Raw genomic sequence first — 21962 nt, 5'->3', positions numbered from 1 at the left:
CTCCCGCCTCTGGAACAAACTCCCTCACTCTCTTCAATCCCACTCCACCCTCCAGGTCTTTAAAACAGCTGTTCACCACCATCTTATCTTCCCCCATCCAAAACCTTGATCTTTTCTACCCCCGCTAATTTCACCCCAATTCCACTTTTTTGAAATACCACCTTCTGTCCTGGAAGTGCTTGGTGTCCTTGTGTTTTATACTTCTCCGACCCCCCCCCCCCCCTTCTTACGCCTCCTCCCCCCAAGCCCTCTCCCTCCCACACATCTCCCTGCTCTCAAATGTTGTGTGCTTTCAAGTGTTTGTGTGCTTCCCCTTCTCTCCCCATCTTGTCTTCCGCTCCCTCTTTTTATATATTTTGTTTGTCTGGTTGATTTGTTTGTGAAGTAAATGTCAGCTCTTTCACGAGCCTCGATTCAGTGTACAAAAAAAATAAAAAATAAAAATGATGCCTTGATATGTCTTCTCTGCTGGGCCGATGCTTCTGGCTGTCTTCTTGCTTGATGTTATTATTTAATAAAAGGGCACACACCGCGTCCGCTTTTTATTCTTTATATGGCCAGCATGGCCAACTCCGGTGGTCCACCTGCATGGCATGGATGCCACTTTGAAAACAGTGGTCCGCAACCAGATACCACTGGCAACCATGGTCGGTCCCAGCAGAGGAGCTAGGCCACAGTACGTGTGGTCCATAAGGTGCATCAGTGCAGGCCGGAGGCAGCAAGGGTGCGGGCGAACAACTGTGGCACCTGCACACTTTCCCTCGGACACAAAAGAACAAGGCCGTGAGTGGGGAAGGAAGGACAAGCAGATCAGCGGGCAAGGGCACAAGGGTACACATCCATACAAAGTAATGCGATATGAAGGGCGCGGGAGAGCGAGCCGAGAAAGCTCGTCCCTACCGTTCGTCACCCCCCATGTCACCTACTCTACCCTTGCCCCTCCCCGTATTTACACTTTTTACAAATTCCTCGCTATCGTCTTGTCTTTACCATTCCCTCTAATACCAAATTTGTCCCCAATCCCTCCTAAGGAGGAAAATATGGAATACCAAACAATGTCTCACCCACGTCGAGATGCGTCTTACATTCCAAACATTTGCACAAATATGGTGTGGAGTTATTTCACCTTGGTAAGTGGATGCGGATGGTGCGAAGAGACTTTCTCCTATCTACCTTCTAAATGACATACACTTTTAAACTACCCGGGGTCTTACCCTGCCAAACCATTGGCCATCATTACACTATGTGGTTCTAAAAACCAATTCCCATTGCACATACTGTGGTGCTCACCAATTTGGGGTCTCACTCTCCCGATTCTACTCCCTGTGCCCTCGCACAATTTTGGGGCTGGGTCGTGTGGCTCACCAGCAGGTCCGCTCACCTGCACACCTCCGCCACTGAAGTTGCCACCCGAGCTTACCTAGCTCCTCAACCTAACCTACCTGAGGAAGGCCCTCCCTGGCACTTACCCCCTTGATGCCCTCTATGGCACTGGGCTACCCGGGTCCGTCCTCCAGATCCTCGGGCCCCGCTGAACTCTAACTCTGAACTTCAACCTGGCTCCCAGAGCCTACCTGCGGCCTCACCTGGCCGACAGACTAACAGTGGCGGAATGCCCAACCAACCATTTTCACTAACAGGCCACACCCCCAGTCATTTCACTCCACTAATGCACCCATCCAAGCAGTACTCTGCTACTTTCAGCACCACAGATGTCAATATCCAACCTCAATTTACCTACTCCCTCTACCTACTTTTAAGCTACCCTCCCCGGGTGTTCGTGAAGGGGTTCATCCTTCCCCCTTCCACTCCTTCGCACCATACACTCCACTCCACGTATTCCACAATACTCACTCCACACCATTCATTCCATACTCCATTTTCTCCAGACCATCTATTCCATACCACCAAGCTCACTTGCCACCATGTAAGCCATTCACTCAATATGCAATGACACACATCCACAATACTCTGCTCATACCCTTTCTACACACACACACACATCATTCACGAGCAATTTCTCATTTCATCCTAAACTTCAAGCTCATACACACATCCCTCTCGAGCATTGCCTCATTTCATCCTAAACTTGAAGCTCATACACACATCCCTCTCGAGCATTGCCTCATTTCATCCTAAACTTCAAGCTCATACACACACATACAGCATCATCTGGCTATCTATTGCCCTTCTAAGATTAGTGCTTCCCTGTCATCCCATTAAACTATGCACATCCCACGTCATTATCATCCATCTAATCTACGCTACGTCCCCACTACATGTACAATGTCACTACTTAACTCTTGGTCACCTATGGTCATCTCTAGATCCTAACATTATCCAAACCCTCCCGGGCTAGTTTGGTACTGCCAATCCCCATAAACTAAAGCTCATGTGCCCAAATACAGTGGTGATGTGAGGGATGGTAGATTTACCATCCCTCGACATCGGGCATCTCCCCCTATCACCCCCCAGTCCTCTCGCACTATGAGCCCCCTTCAGTAGAGGTACTGGGTCCCACCTCAGCATCTAAAGCCGAGGCGATCCACGAGGGCGCCTGCTCGCCTGTGTAGGGTCTTATCCGGTCGGCATGGACGATCCGAGGGAGGGCTCATGGCCCCATCTTGATCTTAACGACCACGTCACAGACTTGTGACAGGACGACTCCCGGGCCTTGCCAGGGAGAGGTGAGTTTTGGGCACCTACCCTTCCGCCTCCGGTGATTGAAGAACCAAATCTTCATCGCCGGAGTGTACTGACTCCCCTGGCTCCGGTGGTCGTACCCGCGCTTCATCTTGGCCCCCGCTAGCTGGAGCTGGCGGTGGGCGAAGGCATGGACCCTCTCCATGCCTTCTTCCAAGTGACGTGCATAGCCCTCCCTCGGCGGGATATCCGTGGTGTCTGCCACGGGACCGCATAGCAAGTCGGCGGGAGCCCGCAACTCCCGCACATACATGAACAACGCTGGACTGCATGCGGTGGCCCTGTGCTGGCTGGTTCGGTAGGCCATTAACAAATACGGGAGATGTTCGTCCCAGTCATCCTGACGGGTGGTGGTGAACAATGCCAGTTGTTGGATCAATGTTCGATTGAACCGCTCCACCATCCCGTCAGATTGTGGCCTCAAGGGCGTTGTCCGTGTCTTTCTAATTGACAGTAGTCTGCACACATCTTTTAGCAATTGGCTTTCAAAATTTTGACCGTGGTCGGTGTGCAGCTCCTGTGGAATCCCATGCCGACATACAAATCCTTCCACGAAGGCCTGTGCTACCACCCCGGCTTCTTGGTTGGGGAGGGCATAGGCCTCCGGCCACTTGGTAAAATAGTCCATTACAACGAGGATATACTTATTACCTTGGCGGGTGCGGGGTAGTGGTCCGGGAATATCCATGGCCACCCGCTCAATGGGGGCCCCCACCTGGTGTAATTGAAGGGGGGCCCTCATCCCCCGTGCTGGTCCCTTTTTAGCAGTACAGGCGTCGCATCTCCGACATCAGTCCTGTATATCGCGCCCCATATTTACCCAATAGAACCTCCGGCAGACCCGAGATGTTGTCTTTGTCCTGCCCAAATGGCCGCCGGAGCGGGTACCATGCACCTGCTGTAATATTGTGTTCTTAAATTTGTCAGGGACTATTACCAGCCAGGAAGTTCTCTCAGAGGGAACCTCCACCCACTTGCGATACAAGATGTTGCCTTTCAATTCCAGGGTCTGCCACTGAGCCCAATATGCCTTTGTTGGCGCCCCGAGGGGGGTGACTTCTTCCCCATTAGGTCTTTGTCCCAATCGAACCCATTCGTACACCGGTCCCAGGACGGGATCCTCCCGCTGGGCCGTGCTCCAAGCCAATGTGCCAAATTCTTCATCTGCGGTTAGTGGCAAAATTGGCCCTCTCACCCGGGTTGCACGGACTACGAGTAGGGGTGGAATCGCCCAATTGTTCCCTCTCCTCGTGTCTCGCACAAAATTTACAGTTTTCCCCCAAACAAGGACGCCGAGAGAGTGCATCGGCATTCCCATGGGCCTTCCCGGCCCGATGGGTCACATTAAAATCGTACTGCTGCAACTTTTCCAACCACCTTGCAATTTGGCCCTCAGGTTCCTTGAACCGAAGGAGCCATTGCAAGGAGGAATGGTCAGTTCGAACCAAAAATTTCCGCCCGTACAAGTACGGGTGGAAATGGCTCATGGCAGCCAGCATAGCCAATAACTCTTTGCGAGTGACGCAATAATTTCGCTCGGGCCTACTCATGGCCCGACTATAAGGCCAAAAAATATATATTGCTGGTCTCTGGTCAGACCAAAGTTCCAGAATTGAAGCGGCGATGCGGTTTTTTTTATTTTTGAAAAGCATGGATTGCACATATAGAGGTTTTTTTGTGCCCTCATGCCTTGCGGTCCTCCTCATCTGCTGTGGCGCCGTCCAGGGAGGAATTAAAGACAGCCAATGGGACTTGTAGGCCTTTTTTTTTGTAAATAATGAACACAAGCTTAAGTTATTTTAAAATGTATTTATTCTGAAAATTACTAAGTTCTTCAAGCATATTATAGACTGCCATTCCGATCTCGAGATCGCCTCGCCATACTGTCAAACATTCCAATGCGTCGATCGCGTCAACACTGCGCATGCGCAAGTGGTCTAACAGGCCGATGGTCTCCCACGATCTCTTCTCCCAGTCCACCAGATTATCACAGACACTTACAACTTCATGACAAACGAGATAGGATTCAGGCCTAACTAACTAGACCACCCGCAGCTCTCTAGGCCTTCTGGTTGCTTCACACGAACCCGACAAAGAACGTCTTCATTTCAATAAATGACAATATCCAGCCGATGGAGGCCTTGCATCGCGTGAGCGTCGTCCATGGCAACCGGTTCCGGCCGCCATCTTGGGTGGCATAAACAACATGGCGGGAAAGCTGTCGTTTGATCAGACGGACCTGTCAGTTTACGCCCGTAGCTTGCCCGTTGAGGCGTGTCATCTGCCTGTGGACCCGTGTGGACCCACAAATACGCCACACACACTCCACACGTACGCCACACACACTCCACATGTACGCCACACACACTCCACACGTACGCCACACACACCACACGTACGCCACAGACACTCCACACGTACGCCACAGACACTCCACACGTACGCCACAGACACTCCACAAGTACGCCACACACACTCCACAAGTACGCCACACACACTCCACAAGACGCCACACACACTCCACAAGTACGCCACACACACTCCACAAGTACGCCACACACACTCCACAAGTACGCCACACACACTCCACAAGTACGCCACACACACTCCACAAGTACGCCACACGTACGCCACACACACTCCACAAGTACGCCACACACACTCCACAAGCACGCCACACACACTCCACAAGTACGGCACACACACTCCACAAGTACGGCACACACACTCCACAAGTACGTCACACACACTCCACAAGTACGGCACACACACTCCACAAGTACGGCACACACACTCCACAAGTACGGCACACCCACTCCACAAGTACGGCACACACACTCCACAAGTACGGCACACACACTCCACAAGTACGGCACACACACTCCACAAGTACGGCACACACTCCACAAGTACGGCACACACACTCCACAAGTACGGCACACACACTCCACAAGTACGGCACACACACTCCACAAGTACGGCACACACACTCCACAAGTACGGCACGCACACGCCACAAGTACGGCACGCACACTCCACAAGTACGGCACGCACACTCCACAAGTACGGCACGCACACTCCACAAGTACGGCACGCACTCCACAAGTACGGCACGCACACTCCACAAGTACGGCACGCACACTCCACAAGTACGGCACACACACTCCACAAGTACGCCACACACACTCCACAAGTACGGCACACACACTCCACAAGTACGGCACACACACTCCACAAGTATGCCACACACACTCCACACGTATGCCACACACACTCCACAAGTACGCCACACGTATGCCACACACACTCCACAAGTACGCCACACACACTCCACAAGTACGCCACACGTATGCCACACACACTCCACACGTACACCACATGTACACTCCACACGTACACTACACACACTCCACACGTACACCACACACACTCCACACGTACACAAGTACGCCATACGCACTCCACATGTACGTAACCAAATGCCTAATGCTGCTTTTCGCTTCGCAAGCGAAGGTAACAACCTCATGAGCCATATTCCCACCTGAGAGCTGCAGTCAAGGCAGCCATGAATCCGTTTTAGCGTTGTGTCGTCCGGAAAACGGTAGAATGACGAGCCCGATCCCTTATGAAATCGGGCCGTACATCCGACAGCACAACAACTCTTTACCATCGTGTAGGGGGCAATTTATATGTGCGACGAGTTTCAAATTGCCGCCATTTACGTATGGTGGCAGAAGCAATGTTTTGCCACCCAAGCGGTCACGTGACTAAAACGATGAACATGCAACTTCCTTATTGGATTCATGACGTCACGGCACACAAAACTACTCATATCTTTGGAACGGCTGGCTGGATTTGGACAATCTAAACGCAGTTTTGTAGGGGAGAACCGTGCGCGAACGTCGATACCAAAGTTGAAGAAAAAAAAATTGTTGACGCGCAGGGTCAAAATCGATGCGCGCGCTGACCAGAACCCGGAAATATATATTTCTCGGCCTAATACGCGATCACTCTCTCCACGCCCTCCTGTGTCTGAGACAAAACTGCGCCCAATCATTCCTGGCTTGCGTCCGTGTCCAGGGTAAATGTCCCGTCACCAGTGGGGTACGCTAGAATGGGTGCGGATGTCAAACACCCCTTCAATGCTAGGAAGGTCTCTTGGCACTCCCTTGTCCAATTAAATCTCGTCCCCTTCTTCGTAAGCCGGTGAAGGGGCCGGGCCAACTCTGCAAATTTTGCCACAAAACGCCGGTAGTAGGAGCAGAGTCCCAAAAATCCCCGCACCTCCTTGACGGTACGTGGTGCGGGCCACTCCTCCACCGCTGTAATTTTGCCTGGGTCTGTTTTTAACCCCTCGCGACCGATAACGTGACCTAGATAGGCCACCTCTCTAGCAAACAAAGTACATTTGCTCGGACTCAGCTTTAACCCTGCCTGTCTGAGGCACCCAAACACCTGGTCCAAATTAGCTATGGCTTGGGGGAATGTTTTAGCATGCACCAGGACGTCATCCAGGTACACCAGGCATGATTGCCATGGCATGCCACCTAGTACATGCTCCATCAATCGTTCAAAGGTGGCGGGGGCGTTACACAAACCAAACGGCATCACAGTGAACTGATACAGCCCCTTACCTGTGGAAAATGCCGTCTTCTCCTTCCCTGCCATATCCATCTCCACCTGCCAATACCCACTCTTGAGGTCCAAAGTTGAGAACCAATTTGAGCCCGCAACGGCATCGAGGGTGTCATCAATTCTTGGCAGGGGATACGAGTCTTTGAGTGTCACGTTGTTTAGCTGGCGATAGTCCACGCAGAAACGCATGGTCCCATCTTTCTTTCTGACCAGCACAACAGGTGACATCCAAGGACTTCCCGAGGGCTCGATGATACCTGCATCGAGCATTTTTTCTACCTGCTCGTCAGCTTCCTCCCTCTTGCTCCAAGGGAGCCGTCGGGCGGGCTGACAAATAGGCCGGGCCTCACCGGTGTGGATCTGATGTTTCACCAGGCCCGTACGTCCAATATCCTCGGAGGACAAGGAGAAGATATCCAAATGGGATTCAATTAATATATGTAAGGCCTCCCTCTGGGTACCTTCCAACTCTATGCTACTACGATTTACCATCTCGCAAATGGGCTCGGGCCAATTCCTAATACTTTTTGAAGGCTCCCTCTGGGGCCGGCTCCGCTGGACGTTCTCGTCCCTAACTGGCGCGACTTCGTTAACTGGGGTGCAGCCGGCTATCTTCGTGCCCCTTACTATAGTGCGTGGTTCTGTACTGATATTAATTACCCGGACGGCCACCACCGGCCCGTCCGTTTTTACGAGGGTGCGGCCCACGATTAAACCCGGGATGGACTGCGCTGCCTCCGTTTCGACCAGGCCGCAGGACTCCTGCCATGTCGGGCGAGCTAACCATTGGGCTGGCACTATGGCCTCGGCCCTAGGAGGGATGGTCACGGCCTCAGAAGCCTCCAGCTCCGTCCTCTCGGCCGTGCTCACCCCATCCAATGGTAGCTCCTCTACTCCCACTTGCAGGGTCCCCCGGCACAAATCGATTTTACAACCGCTGGCAGTCAACAGATCCAACCCTATTAAGCATGGGTCGCACACCTCCGCCACCCAAACTTCTATCTCCCTCTTTACCGACCCTAACGTGAGGGTTACAAAACCACGCCCTATGATCGGGGCCGTTACCCCGGCAGCCAGCTACAAACTATGATTTTCCAGACGCTGGATTTTATCCCAGCCGTCTGCACTCGAATTAAGGATCACAGGGCTGATGATCGTGGCGCTAGCTCCTGTGTCCACTACAGCGTCTACCCCCACACCAGCAATTTTGCACCGAATTGTCAAACTACCAGTACCAATTTGGCCACAATGAATGGCTGTCGCGTCAATGAGGGCGCTTCACCATACCCCTACAACCGAACACGGCCCTGTATGTTCGGCACATTCTAGTTTCCCGGGCCCTGGCGGGGTGGGGGGGGGGCGGGGTGGGGGGGGGGTGTCTGGGGTCGGCTAACCCGACCCGTCCCCGACCCGTACGAGGTGGAGTTAGGGTTCTCGGCTGTCGGGGTGCGTCCCGGTACGGAGCTCGCCACTCCCACGCATGGTGACCCAGCCGGCTACAATTAAAGCACCTCACCTGGTAAGGTGCTTGCCTCCGGAATTCCAAATCCCCCCCCCCCCCCCCCTGAAAGTCCGAATCGGGGCATTTGCCCGTGGCCTACCGGGGGTCACCTCCGGAGCCACCTGCCATGGTCCAGGTCCCGCCAGGCGTGGGTGGCCACTACCCGTCACGGGCCCTACCTGGCGCACCGCCACTGCGTGGCGCTCGCTTCCCCGGGCCAGGGGCCTCGCTGCTTCTCAACGGGCCGCAGCGTCGGCCGCCTGGCTCAAGGTCCGCGGGCGCCACATGGCGAGTTGTTGCCGAAGCTCGGGGTCCGGGAAGGCCTGGATGAAATGATCCATCGCCAGGCTCTCCTGGGAGGCCGCCGCCATGTCCGCGTGTGTGATCCCTACTGCGCGGCGAACGTCATGAGCAAGCTCCCCGATGGTTTATTGGGGCTTTCGTTTTCGCACCGCGAGCTGAGCTTTAACAAAGCACCCGGTGGTAAAGCTGTCAGCACCTCCGCCGCCGCGCAATGCCCCCACAAGGTGTACTCCACCTTCATCCGAATTCCAACCATTGCCCCTACACACATGGTCGAATTGCGCCAGGTACGCCCTCAGATCACTCTTACCGTCATAGGACGCGAGTGGAACCTTATAGCTGCCCGAAGGCCAGACCCCGTGCGTCGCTCCTTGCGGGGTTAGCGTGGGGCCGAACCGTTCGGGCCCCCACAGTACACTATTCCCGGGGGGCTCACGTGCGTCCCCTGCCCCTCTAAAGACTACCCCTGTTGGTGTCGATGCTTGGGTTGCCCCGTCGCAACCCGCTGCCCACTCCATACTCACACATCCCAGCTCACCAACACCTCTCACACTCCCCATGGTCGGACATCCTTGCACACACTCTCTTTCCACACACTCCGGACCAGTCGCACACCTTACCATTGGCCTCTCACGAACGCCCAGGTCAATACCAACCCCCAAGCTCGCTGAACCTCCCCTCACACCATATGCATTTCCGATCATATTGCCATTCACCTCGGCGTTTTTCTCTTCGCTCTTCCTCCGCCACCTGCAAACTCTTTATTTGGTTAGCAAGTACGTCATCACGATGTGAGCACAGACCTTGCACCAATTCCATCACCTCCTCCTTTATTATCTTGCCAAAACGAAGTTTTTGCAAGATGTATTAGTCAGCTTGTATGTTTGTTATCTTGCCAAAACGAAGTTTTTGCAAGATGTATTAGTCAGCTTGTATGTTTGTTTTTTTGTTTGTTTTTTTGTTTTTTTGTTTTTTTGTTTGTGGTTAATCATTTTTTTTCACGTTTAGATCACTCTGTAGACCACAGTTATTATTGGAAACTCCTGTAACTTCGCATATCAGAGTCCTATAGAGATACCCTTCAGCACACAAAATTTTGAAGGTCAAGGTCAAAGGTCAAGGTCACTTTGTGGTCAATCATGGAGGTCGACGAAACCCTTATTTTTTGAGTAACTTTGATCGGATCGTCTCCAAACTTCATGGGAATCTAGTATATGGTCCGGCGCTCAGCTGATTAGTTTTTGGTGGCGATCGGCCTTGACCTTCATGGTTAGCGCTGGAGGTCGAAAATTATTGACCCCAAGGTCAAATGTTGAAACCCTTATTTTTTGAGTAACTTTGATCGGATCGTCTCCAAACTTCATGGGAATCTAGTATATGGTCCGGCGCTCAGCTGATTAGTTTTTGGTGGCGATCGGCCTTGACCTTCATGGTTAGCGCTGGAGGTCGAAAATTATTGACCCTAAGGTCAAATGTTGAAATCGTAGGTACCATATCTTCGCATATCTTCGCATGTAACTTCGCATATCAGAGTCCTATAGAGATACCCTTCAGCACACAAAATTTTGAAGGTCAAGGTCAAAGGTCAAGGTCACTTTGTGGTCAATCATGGAGGTCGACGAAACCCTTATTTTTTGAGTAACTTTGATCGGATCGTCTCCAAACTTCATGGGAATCTAGTATATGGTCCGGCGCTCAGCTGATTAGTTTTTGGTGGCAATCGGCCTTGACCTTCATGGTTAGCGCTGGAGGTCGAAAATTATTGACCCCAAGGTCAAATGTTGAAATCCTTATTTTTTGAGTAACTTTGATCGGATCGTCTCCAAACTTCATGGGAATCTAGTATATGGTCCGGCGCTCAGCTGATTATTTTTTGGTGGCGATCGGCCTTGACCTTCATGGTTAGCGCTGGAGGTCGAAAATTATTGACCCCAAGGTCAAATTTTGAAATCGTAGGTACCATATCGAGTAATACCTCATATGAATGCCCTTGATGAGTGCTTCCCAGATCTGTAAACAGTTTGACGCTATGACGTCATTTGATGACGTCATGACGAAAAAACGGAATTTTCATGAAAAAATTATTTCCTCAGTTCTCATCAAAATCTTTCAATATTTCATGTGCGTTGGTCATGAAGACATACTATTCACCATACGAAATTATTAAGGTCAAGGTCAAAGGTCAAGGTCACTTTGCGGTCGCTTTAGACATTATATAAATGACGTCATTTGGTGACGTTATAAGGCAAACACGTATTTTTCAAGGTCACTCTCTAGAACGATTATCATCGGAATATCTCGTGGGCAGACATTCCTCAAAGAGTCGCTTCTAGTGGATAGCAGTTCTGTTCACCTCAGTGTGACCTGAAGCAAGTCACTCATGTTCACATTTTGGCAAGATACGGTTCACCCTGTGGGTGACATATGTTCATTTTTTGTTTGTTATCTTGCCAAAACGAAGTTTTTGCAAGATGTATTAGTCAGCTTGTATGTTTGTTATCTTGCCAAAACGAAGTTTTTGCAAGATGTATTAGTCAGCTTGTATGTTTGTTTTTTTGTTTGTTTTTTTGTTTGTTTTTTTGTTTTTTTGTTTGTGGTTAATCATTTTTTTTCCACGTTTAGATCACTCTGTAGACCACAGTTATTATTGGAAACTCCTGTAACTTCGCATATCAGAGTCCTATAGAGATACCCTTCAGCACACAAAATTTTGAAGGTCAAGGTCAAAGGTCAAGGTCACTTTGTGGTCAATCATGGAGGTCGACGAAACCCTTATTTTTTGAGTAACTTTGATCGGATCGTCTCCAAACTTGGTGGGTATCTAGTATATGGTCCCGCGCTCAGCTGATTAGTTTTTGGTGGCGATCGGCCTTGACCTTCCAAGGTCAAAGGTCAAGGTCACTTTGCGGTCAATCATGGAGGTCAACGAAACCCTTATTTTTTGAGTAACTTTGATCGGATCGTCTCCAAACTTGGTGGGTATCTAGTATATGGTCCGGCGCTCAGCTGATTAGTTTTTGGTGGCGATCGGCCTTGACCTTCATTTTGTTTTTTTGTTTGTGGTTAATCATTTTTTTTCCACGTTTAGATCACTCTGTAGACCACAGTTATTATTGGAAACTCCTGTAGCTTCGCATATCAGAGTCCTATAGAGATACCCTTCAGCACACAAAATTTTGAAGGTCAAGGTCAAAGGTCAAGGTCACTTTGCGGTCAATCATGGAGGTCAACGAAACCCTTATTTTTTGAGTAACTTTGATCGGATCGTCTCCAAACTTGGTGGGTATCTAGTATATGGTCCGGCGCTCAGCTGATTAGTTTTTGGTGGCGATCGGCCTTGACCTTCATGGTTAGCGCTGGAGGTCGAAAATTATTGACCCCAAGGTCAAATTTTGAAATCGTAGGTACCATATCGAGTAATACCTCATATGAATGCCCTTGATGAGTGCTTCCCAGATCTGTAAACAGTTTGACGCTATGACGTCATTTGATGACGTCATGACGAAAAAACGGAATTTTCATGAAAAAATTATTTCCTCAGTTCTCATCAAAATCTTTCAATATTTCATGTGCGTTGGTCATGAAGACATACTATTCACCATACGAAATTATTAAGGTCAAGGTCAAATGGCAAGATACGGTTCACCCTGTGGGTGACATATGTTCATTTTTTTGTTTGTTTTTTTGTTTTTTTGTTTTTTTGTTTGTGGTTAATCATTTTTTTTCCACGTTTAGATCACTCTGTAGACCACAGTTATTATTGGAAACTCCTGTAACTTCGCATATCAGAGTCCTATAGAGATACCCTTCAGCACACAAAATTTTGAAGGTCAAGGTCAAAGGTCAAGGTCACTTTGTGGTCAATCATGGAGGTCGACGAAACCCTTATTTTTTGAGTAACTTTGATCGGATCGTCTCCAAACTTCATGGGAATCTAGTATATGGTCCGGCGCTCAGCTGATTAGTTTTTGGTGGCGATCGGCCTTGACCTTCATGGTTAGCGCTGGAGGTCGAAAATTATTGACCCCAAGGTCAAATGTTGAAACCCTTATTTTTTGAGTAACTTTGATCGGATCGTCTCCAAACTTCATGGGAATCTAGTATATGGTCCGGCGCTCAGCTGATTAGTTTTTGGTGGCGATCGGCCTTGACCTTCATGGTTAGCGCTGGAGGTCGAAAATTATTGACCCCAAGGTCAAATGTTGAAATCGTAGGTACCATATCTTCGCATATCTTCGCATGTAACTTCGCATATCAGAGTCCTATAGAGATACCCTTCAGCACACAAAATTTTGAAGGTCAAGGTCAAAGGTCAAGGTCACTTTGCGGTCAATCATGGAGGTCAACGAAACCCTTATTTTTTGAGTAACTTTGATCGGATCGTCTCCAAACTTCATGGGAATCTAGTATATGGTCCGGCGCTCAGCTGATTAGTTTTTGGTGGCGATCGGCCTTGACCTTCATGGTTAGCGCTGGAGGTCGAAAATTATTGACCCCAAGGTCAAATTACGAAACCCTTATTTTTTGAGTAACTTTGATCTTATGATCTCCAAACTTGGTGGGTATATAGGGTGTGGTATGGCGCTCAGTTGATTCGTTTTTGGTGTCGATCGGCCTTGACCTTCAAGGTCATTTTGAAGGTCATTCAATTTTGACCAAAAGGTAAAATTTTCAAGTTTCAGTTACCATATCGAGTAGTACCTCAAATTGAAGCCCTTGTTGAGTGCTTTCCAAACATATAACTAGTTTGACAATGTGACGTCATTTGATGGCGTTATGACGAAAAAACTGCACTTTTCATGTATATTGTATTGCTTTAGTTCGCATTGTTTAGGTCACTCTGTAGAGCACAGTTCCGTTTGGAAACTCTTGTAAGTTCGCATATCAGAGTCTTTTAGAGATACCCTTTAGCACACAAAATTATGAAGGTCAAGGTCAAAGGTCAAGGTCACTTTGCGGCCAATCATGGAGGTCGACGAAACACTAATTTTTTGAGTAACTTTGATCGGATCGTCTCCAAACTTCATGGGAATCTAGTATATGGTCCGGCGCTCAGCTGATTAGTTTTTGGTGGCGATCGGCCTTGACCTTCATGGTTAGCGCTGGAGGTCGAAAATTATTGACCCCAAGGTCAAATTTTGAAATCGTAGGTACCATATCGAGTAATACCTCATATGAATGCCCTTGATGAGTGCTTCCCAGATCTGTAAACAGTTTGACGCTATGACGTCATTTGATGACGTCATGACGAAAAAACGGAATTTTCACATTTTGGCAAGATACGGTTCACCCTGTGGGTGACATATGTTCATTTCATTCTTAGTCTCCCTTCATCTCTTTTTAATTTCACTCACCCCTCTTCTATCTCCTCCAACTTTTGTTTCACCTCCTCTATTTCCCGGTGCACCCCCACAATTTATTCTTCTAAGGCCACCTTGGTCGTCTCTATATACCTCCTGACCTCCTGTTCTCTTGCCCCCAACGTCTCTACCACTTCGTCCAACCTCTTGGTCAGCCCCTCGTGTACCGTCTGACGTTCCTTCTTCGTCGCTATCAGTTCTTTCTTAATTTTCCTCTGTGCTGCTTTCAGCCCCCCTATCAAGTCCGTGTTCCTGCTTACTTGCTTCCCTAACTCCTTTTGTCCCACTGTCAGCTGCTCTACTCCTCGCGTCAAATCCTCTATACCCCCCTGTAACCTAGCCGTACTCTTTCTCACCTCTTTCTCCACGTGCTCCTCACCCCGCTTTACCTTGTTGCGCACCCCCGCGACCTCTTCGCTCACCCCGTGCCTTATATCCTCCCCCATCTCTCCCATCTCTTTCTTAGATGCCGCCCTCATTTGCTCCAATTCGTTCTTTTGGGCGTCCAATTTGCTTTCCAGCCCGTTTTTGACCTCCTCTATCTGCTCCCCCATTTGTTTGATTTCCTGGGCGGATTGATCCCCCATTTCCCTCAATTTGCCTCCCATCTTGTTTTCTAACCCCGTTAACCCATTCTTCACCCCTTCCATTTGGTTCTCCTGGGTGGCCATTCTATTCTCCAATCCCGTTAACCCGTCCTTCATTTCCTTCATTTGGCTACCCACGTCCTCCAATTGGCCCCCTAATTTGTGCTATAATGCCCCCAATTTGCTGTCTAATCCCTCAAATTTGCTGTCTAACCCCCCCAATTTGACTTCTAACCCCCCCAATTTGACTTCCCAATTGCTCCCCCATCCTATTTTCCAATCCCTTGAAGCTATCTTCTGTTTTGACCATAAAGGCCATCATGTGGGTCACAAATAGGCCCCAGTCTACTGGTGCTGCGGGCTCGGCTGCCACGGCCATGTGTGAGGCACCGCCATTTTGTGCGCCTGCAACCCCCGCTACCGCCCCTTCTTCGTTTTCCTCCTCCATCTCTCGCACTTCTTCCCTGGGGTCCTGGGTCGACTCTAACCCTTCCTCTACCCACTCATTTTCCCCCACCGGCATCCGATCGCCTTGATCATCCATGGCACAATTCAATTTGGTTTTTAATACTAAATTTTGGCCGCTCGAAATTTTGACCAAATTTGTTCAGATGATATATAAAATTTGGTTCGGGTCCAATCCCACTCCTGACACCAATTGTTGCGGATTCGGGGGTCGGCGCTCCCCTTATAAAGGGGGGGTTAATCCCTTTGTTCTTTAAGCTGGCCGTCCCCAAGTCCTGGAGCTATGACGTCACTTCCGGTCGGTGGTAAGTAGGGTTATAAGCCTAATTAGTCTTAGTACCTAAGTACTACCACCGGCCGTAAAGCGAGGAGATAACTCCCACCCGAGCCGCAGCGTTAATGGACACGCGAGCGAAGCGAGCCGTGACTCAGGCCGTTAACAAATACTACACCCGATTCTGAGCGGTTTCCTATCGTGCCACCGGTACTCAATTGGGAAAAGACTAAAGCGATCGGATGGAGAGGAAACCAGAGTAAAGGAAGAACAAAGTGAATTTATTTACAAACCACAAAGAAGAGGAAAGGGAAAGAATGTACAAGAAGAAGAAGAAGGAAAAGGACACAGGGCAGACTTACCTATACAGTCTTAACTTAACGACCCCAGGACAAACAGACACACTCACACGGAATTGTAGTGGTAGGGGAGGAAGGTCCAGGCAGATGGTCAGGCTCCTCGTCCGGTCCCGACTCGTGCCGTGGTGGTGATGGAAGCAGGCCGGCAGCGTGCCGCGTGTCGTTGACCACGAGCGGACCTTACAGATATATCGGGGGGACTGGGGTGCGGCGTACGTAATACGTAGTTCGTGCCAGCTCTCTCTCTCCCGATCAATGGCTCGTATCACAGGCAGTTCGTGCAATCAGCGCCTTTCCTCACAAGTCCTTTACAATCGATCGTCCCCTGCGCAGTCCGTTCAGCAAGGAGTTCGTGGCGCAGTCCCTTACGATCAGCATCCCCCGGCGCAGTCCGTAAAAGGGCGTCGCGCTTGCGCTTATATATCGCGCTTTGAGATCAATGCGCGCACTTCGAAACCACACCCGCCAGCGAGCTCACCTCAGCCCTGGTTGGTTGGCGAGGGCTCACCGGCTCCGCCCTTGACGGCTCATTGACAGGGCCACACCTCGTTCTTGTGTACCGCCCCCTTTTCCTCAGCCTTAGACCGCATGTTCAATGGCGTTTGGAGCGTGGCAGCGAACGCTGCTGGCAAGCGGAGGCGCGTAATAGAATTGGGAGTGACAAGGCACCGTCTGTAGGGGCGCATAATGGCGTAGCTTGGAGAGAGTGGCTGGCAAAGAAGCGAATGGGGCCTGTCCTATTTAATTAATGCAACGCAGATTCAACTATTGGGAACACAGCCTTATCTGACACATAATAAGGAAATAACTAAAGTTCCTATGGTGTCCTACGTGTTGCTGTGGCCTAGCTATAGGTGCGACCTTTAACCTTTTAAATGATGGAATATTATTTACAAGTATTTACAAAGTGAGGGTTCTAAAAACCGCAACAATACGTTTGAGGACGCTGGAGGGGGGATGGAGTGCAGGAGAGTTTAGGGTATGTAGAAAAGAGGAACTGTAAGAGATGGAATTTTTTTTTTTGGAATGAATAGATTTGGTGAGCAAGTCCAAAGCATCCTTTTAAAGAAGAAGAAGAAAAAGGTGTTATAATATATGACAGAATACAGTACTTCAGGGGAAAGTTTAAACATTTTAAAATTTAACAGTGAAAACTATCTGGGGAAATAGAGGTGAAACACGTGATTGAAGAATGAATAAACAAGAACAACGAATAAGAACGAAGGAATTTTATTTATTTATTTTTTTTTTGAGTTGAAATTTTAAACAAGGACGTATGGGGTGAAAAGACTGGGAAAAACTGAGAGAACGAAAGTAATTGGAGCACAATCGACGGACTGCTGAGAGAAAAACAAAGCCTCAAGGTAGGACACGGTAGCCTACAAGGCCTCAAAAGACGCGACATGAATTAACCGACGATTTTCCATACAGGTATGAAAAATTAACAACGAGAATCTTCCTAAGGACACACTATAGGTACACACACCGAAAGATAAATACAGTTTTGACAAAAACACAATTGTGAACAATTACTTAACTTCGAAAGCGTGAGAGCGTGGACAAATTCAAAAAAACGTGACTCACCGACAAAGATCTCTGTGGGTGTCAAGATCAAGTTGCAGAGAAGTTATAGAGGGAAGGGTAATGGGAAAATATAGATTGTAGATTAATTATATAAGACATGTAGATGTCATACATTTTCTCCAGACAGCATATAAATAGCTCCATTCAAAACCTTAATACAGTACTCGTAAGTAAGGCTTTGATCATTTTTCAAAGTCGTGATTGAAATAATCAATCATAAAAGTTCAGCCCAAACTTTCGACATTAAAATGCGGCTGTTTCTCCTCGATGTGGTGTCAAAACAAGGCCACATTGACTTAATCACAGTGTGGTATTATGGGAATTATACAGACATTGCATGTCAAGGTGCGTTTTTGGAGTGTAATGACTCACTGATGTGTGTATGTGTGTGTATGTGTGTGTTTGTGTGTGCGTGTGTGTGTGTGACCGACCAGCAGGAAGGCGCCCATACGAATGTCCAATTTGCAAAAAAGCATTCAAGCATAAACACCACCTCGTGGAGCATTCGAGGTTGCACTCAGGCGAGAAGCCATACTGCTGCGATTGCTGCGGAAAACGCTTCTCACATTCTGGTTCTTATTCACAGCACATGAACCATCGTGCTGCACACTGCCGCCCACCACCAGCTCAACGCGGGGATTCCTGCTTGGCGTGGGGTGACTCTGGTATTGATTATGGGGATCTTGGTTCTGGGATGGTGCAAAACATTGTGGGAGGAAGTGATGGAGAGCAAGGCTTTGTGGGAGGAAGTGATGATGATGTAGCGACTGTTGAAAAAAGAGGGCAACAACAGCAAAGTGGTGATGACGGTGATAGAGAGCCAGCGATTCAGAAAGGCAGAGGTTTAAAGGCGGGCAAAATTGAAAATCTCCAGGAGATTGACAAAGTAAACCAGTTCAATGAGGTCAAAATTGAAAATCTCCAGGAGATTGACAAAGCAAACCAGTTCAATGAGGAGCAAAGTGTTATGGGAATGAGCAATGGAGAACAGAAAGAGTTGGAAAGTTCTCACGATGATAAAGAAATAATGGACGAGAGTCTTTCTGGGTGTATTTGTGATAAAGTGTGCGTGACGTGTGGACAGCGATACACAATGGATTGCAGCAAGGAGGGGGAAGGTTTGTTGGAAGGAAGCTTTGATGTTGATGACATTCCTGAAGGATGTATAATGGAGGAAAATTTTTGTTGGAATGAGAACACAGTGAAGGATGGAGGGAATGTGCAAAGAGAGCAGCAACGAGCGTTTCACAGAAGCACAACTGAAGATGGAGAAGGCAGCGCAGATGTTTCTGCGTGTACTTGTGATAAAGAGTGTATGACGTGCGGACAGCGATACACAATGTATTGCAGCAAGGAGGCGGAAGGTTTATTGGAAAGAAGCTTCAATGTTGATGAAATTCCTGAAGGATGTGCAATGGAAGAAAACTTTTGTTGGAATGAGAACATTGAGAAGGACGGAGGGAATCTGCAAATAGAGTGTCACAGAAGCACAACTGAAGATGGAGAAGGTAGCAAAGAAGAAGAAGAAGAAGATACACAAGATACGCGGCAGAGCTGCTGGAATCTAGATTACCGGAAGCGCAGAGCACCAGACGTGTGGCACCGTGTGGAGGAGAAGTGTAAAAAGGGTCGAGTAATTAAAGAAGAGCCGCATGGGTGATTTATTGGGAAGAAGTCTGTCGTGGTTTGACAAATCATTTGGACGAAATGGAAGACGATGGTTGTGATGATTTGAGAAGAAGAATTACTTGTGGGTGATGTTTAAGATAACGAGCTACGTTTGTGAAGCGGTGAGATGAACTTTTGCACAAAGGTGCATTGGGTCTCCAGGTGATGTGGGGGTGCTTTGAAGAAACATGACCACCTTGGTAAATGATTCACCTTCTTTGCTCTGCTGAGGTGGTTTTTTCCAAAACCACTATGGTCGCCATCGTGCCCCGAGTGCTGACGAGGCTTTGATTCAGCTCTGAACTTCCGTCGTTGAAGTCGAAACCATTTTCTTTCGGGAACTAACTGAAAGGAACGTTATCGATACGCAGGACGTGATTTCAAAAACATTTCTCGAGAGAATTTGGATTTTATACCTTCCTCACTTTACTTCGTTATCAGTTCCTTGAAATGTTCTCAAGTGTTGACTAAAGCAGTATTATTCTGCACACTCTCATACAGGTGAATCTTTTTGGGGATAGGAACACCTGTGAATTAAAACTGTGCAATTTTAAAACTTCTTTCACTTGGTTGAGACCTGCCTTGTTGATGCTGTATTTATGTCTTTGTTAATGCCTTTTTTTTTATTTATTTTGTACTTTCGATGGATGCTAGACTTTTATACAAAACAAACTAGTTTACATAGTTGCTGTTGTACGAGATTTGCTACCTTTCAGTGTTGCTTTACTGTTTGAAATGTTGGTTTCCGTGTTTTTAAACGAGCGTTACTGTGACATTACCAGCGAATGCCTCGAATAATAGGAATATTGTTACAACTTTGAAACTACAAAGATGTTTTGTAACTGAGCCAAAAATACACTACTGAATTTAACCTTGTGCTGTCACAACATTTGACCTTTTATGATTTTCAGACTTCTGTTTTCACTTTGCTTTCCAAAGGCCAGATTTACAGCAAATGTCCAAAATGCAAAATAAGAGCATACATGATTTGGCAACAGAAGGAAAGAAAAAAAAAATAGGGAAAATATCCCCGGGGCGCTCACCTGGTACAATAAAGCAGTATATTACACCAACTAAAGGTATTTTAAACAGTAGCACAGTATTTTAGCCCAATTTCAATGGTTGCTAGGAGACAGGGCAGCATGTACAATCATACTAACGTAATCGTAAGACTTTTTTTTATGCTGTGAACAACAACAACAACAACATGCATTTTAAAGGCCATTTTCCCGACTAGAGCGGGGGTTAGCCTTGCGGTCCCCATGACAATCTTCTCCATCTTGCCCTATTTTCTGCATCTCTCCTTGTTAACCCCCTTGCCCGCATTTCTTCTTCCACCATCTTTAGCCAAGTCTTTCTCGGTCTTCCCCGTCCTCTACTTCCTTCTACGTTCATTTCCATCACTCTTCTCAACCAGTCACTTTCATCCTTCCTCAACACATGACCAAACCATCTCAACCTGTTCCTCTTCACAGCATCAATCACAGGCTCTATTCCCATCATCTTTCGCAATTCATCATTTGTCTTCCTCTCTCTCAACGATACTCTGCACATCCGTCGAACCATTCGCATTTCCACCCTTTCCAGCCTTCGTTGCTGCTCGACGTTCATTACCCATGTCTCGCTCCCATAAATCATAACACTTCTCACACATGCAGCATTCTCACACACCTTTCCCTTCAGCTTCAACGACACTCTCCTCATCGTCAGCACGCCACTCAGTTCCCGAAACTTCTTCCATGCACATCTCACTCCAGCAACCGTTGCCGAGTCTGATCCACCTTCTCCATTCAGCATGTCTCCGAGGTAACAAAATATTTTCACACCTTCCAGCTTCACGCCGTCTCCAAGATCCAACTCAACATTTCCTCCATCTGCAGCTCCCTCTGTGCACACCTTACATTTGAATGTAGCTGCCACACTGGTTAATGACCCTCTCAGACCACTACATTTTTGACCTGTAGGCGTGAACAAACTTTGGTATATCATGGGTGTTGAAGGTTGTGGTGAAATTTCATTAGCATTGCATGTGTAGTTTCTGAGAAGAAAGCAAATACCTATTTGGGGGGGGGGCAACATCCCTGTTGAGCCCCTTGGGTCGCGATTTTATTTAAACTTTAGTTTTATTTTTTAATGTCGCGAACAAGCTTTGGTAGTTTCAAGTTTCATTAGCATTGCATGTGTAGTTTCTGAGAAGAAAGCAAATACCTATTTGTGGGGGGGGTTTGGAAACCCCTATTTGCGGCTTTTAGGAAGTGGGTGGAAGTTCTTGCAGAACTCAAAATCTTCACCTCCTTTTCATTTCTTCCTGCACCAATTTCACCCCTGTCTGTTTGTCTGTCTGTCTGTTTGTTTGTATATCAATGGCCTACAGGTCATATTTTGCTTCGATCTTCACGAAACTTCACCTAGAGGTAGTGACAAGCTAGAAACCTATTGTTTTTGAGGTCAAAAGGTCAAGGTAACATAATTTGTCATTTTTAAAAAACTGATTCACTTGATATACATTGTACGCATGTGTAG

At 48.1% G+C, this 21962-nt stretch overlaps 1 protein-coding gene across 3 annotated transcripts in view; it reads left to right on the top strand.

Moving 5' to 3' along the window:
- LOC137428984 (uncharacterized) overlaps nt 1–20310 on the top strand; it is a 158140-nt gene extending 137830 nt beyond the window's left edge. For 2 of the 3 annotated variants that reach the window (XM_078780905.1, XM_078780904.1), the window contains exon 7: nt 18209–20310. In XM_078780905.1, coding sequence (XP_078637031.1) covers nt 18209–19431 — 1223 coding nt within the window. In that variant the 3' untranslated portion in view covers nt 19432–20310. Of the gene's footprint in view, nt 1–18205 lie in introns of all 3 variants that reach the window. The other variant, XM_078780906.1, reaches the window with a different exon arrangement.
- Nucleotides 20311–21962: the final 1652 nt, after the last annotated feature.

The sequence above is a fragment of the Myxine glutinosa genome, chromosome 6, assembly GCF_964187855.1.
Source record: "Myxine glutinosa chromosome 6, kmMyxGlut1.1, whole genome shotgun sequence".
Lineage (NCBI taxonomy): Eukaryota > Metazoa > Chordata > Myxini > Myxiniformes > Myxinidae > Myxine > Myxine glutinosa.
Note: the sequence above shows the minus strand (reverse complement) of the source record. Positions and strands in the feature narration are given on the sequence as shown.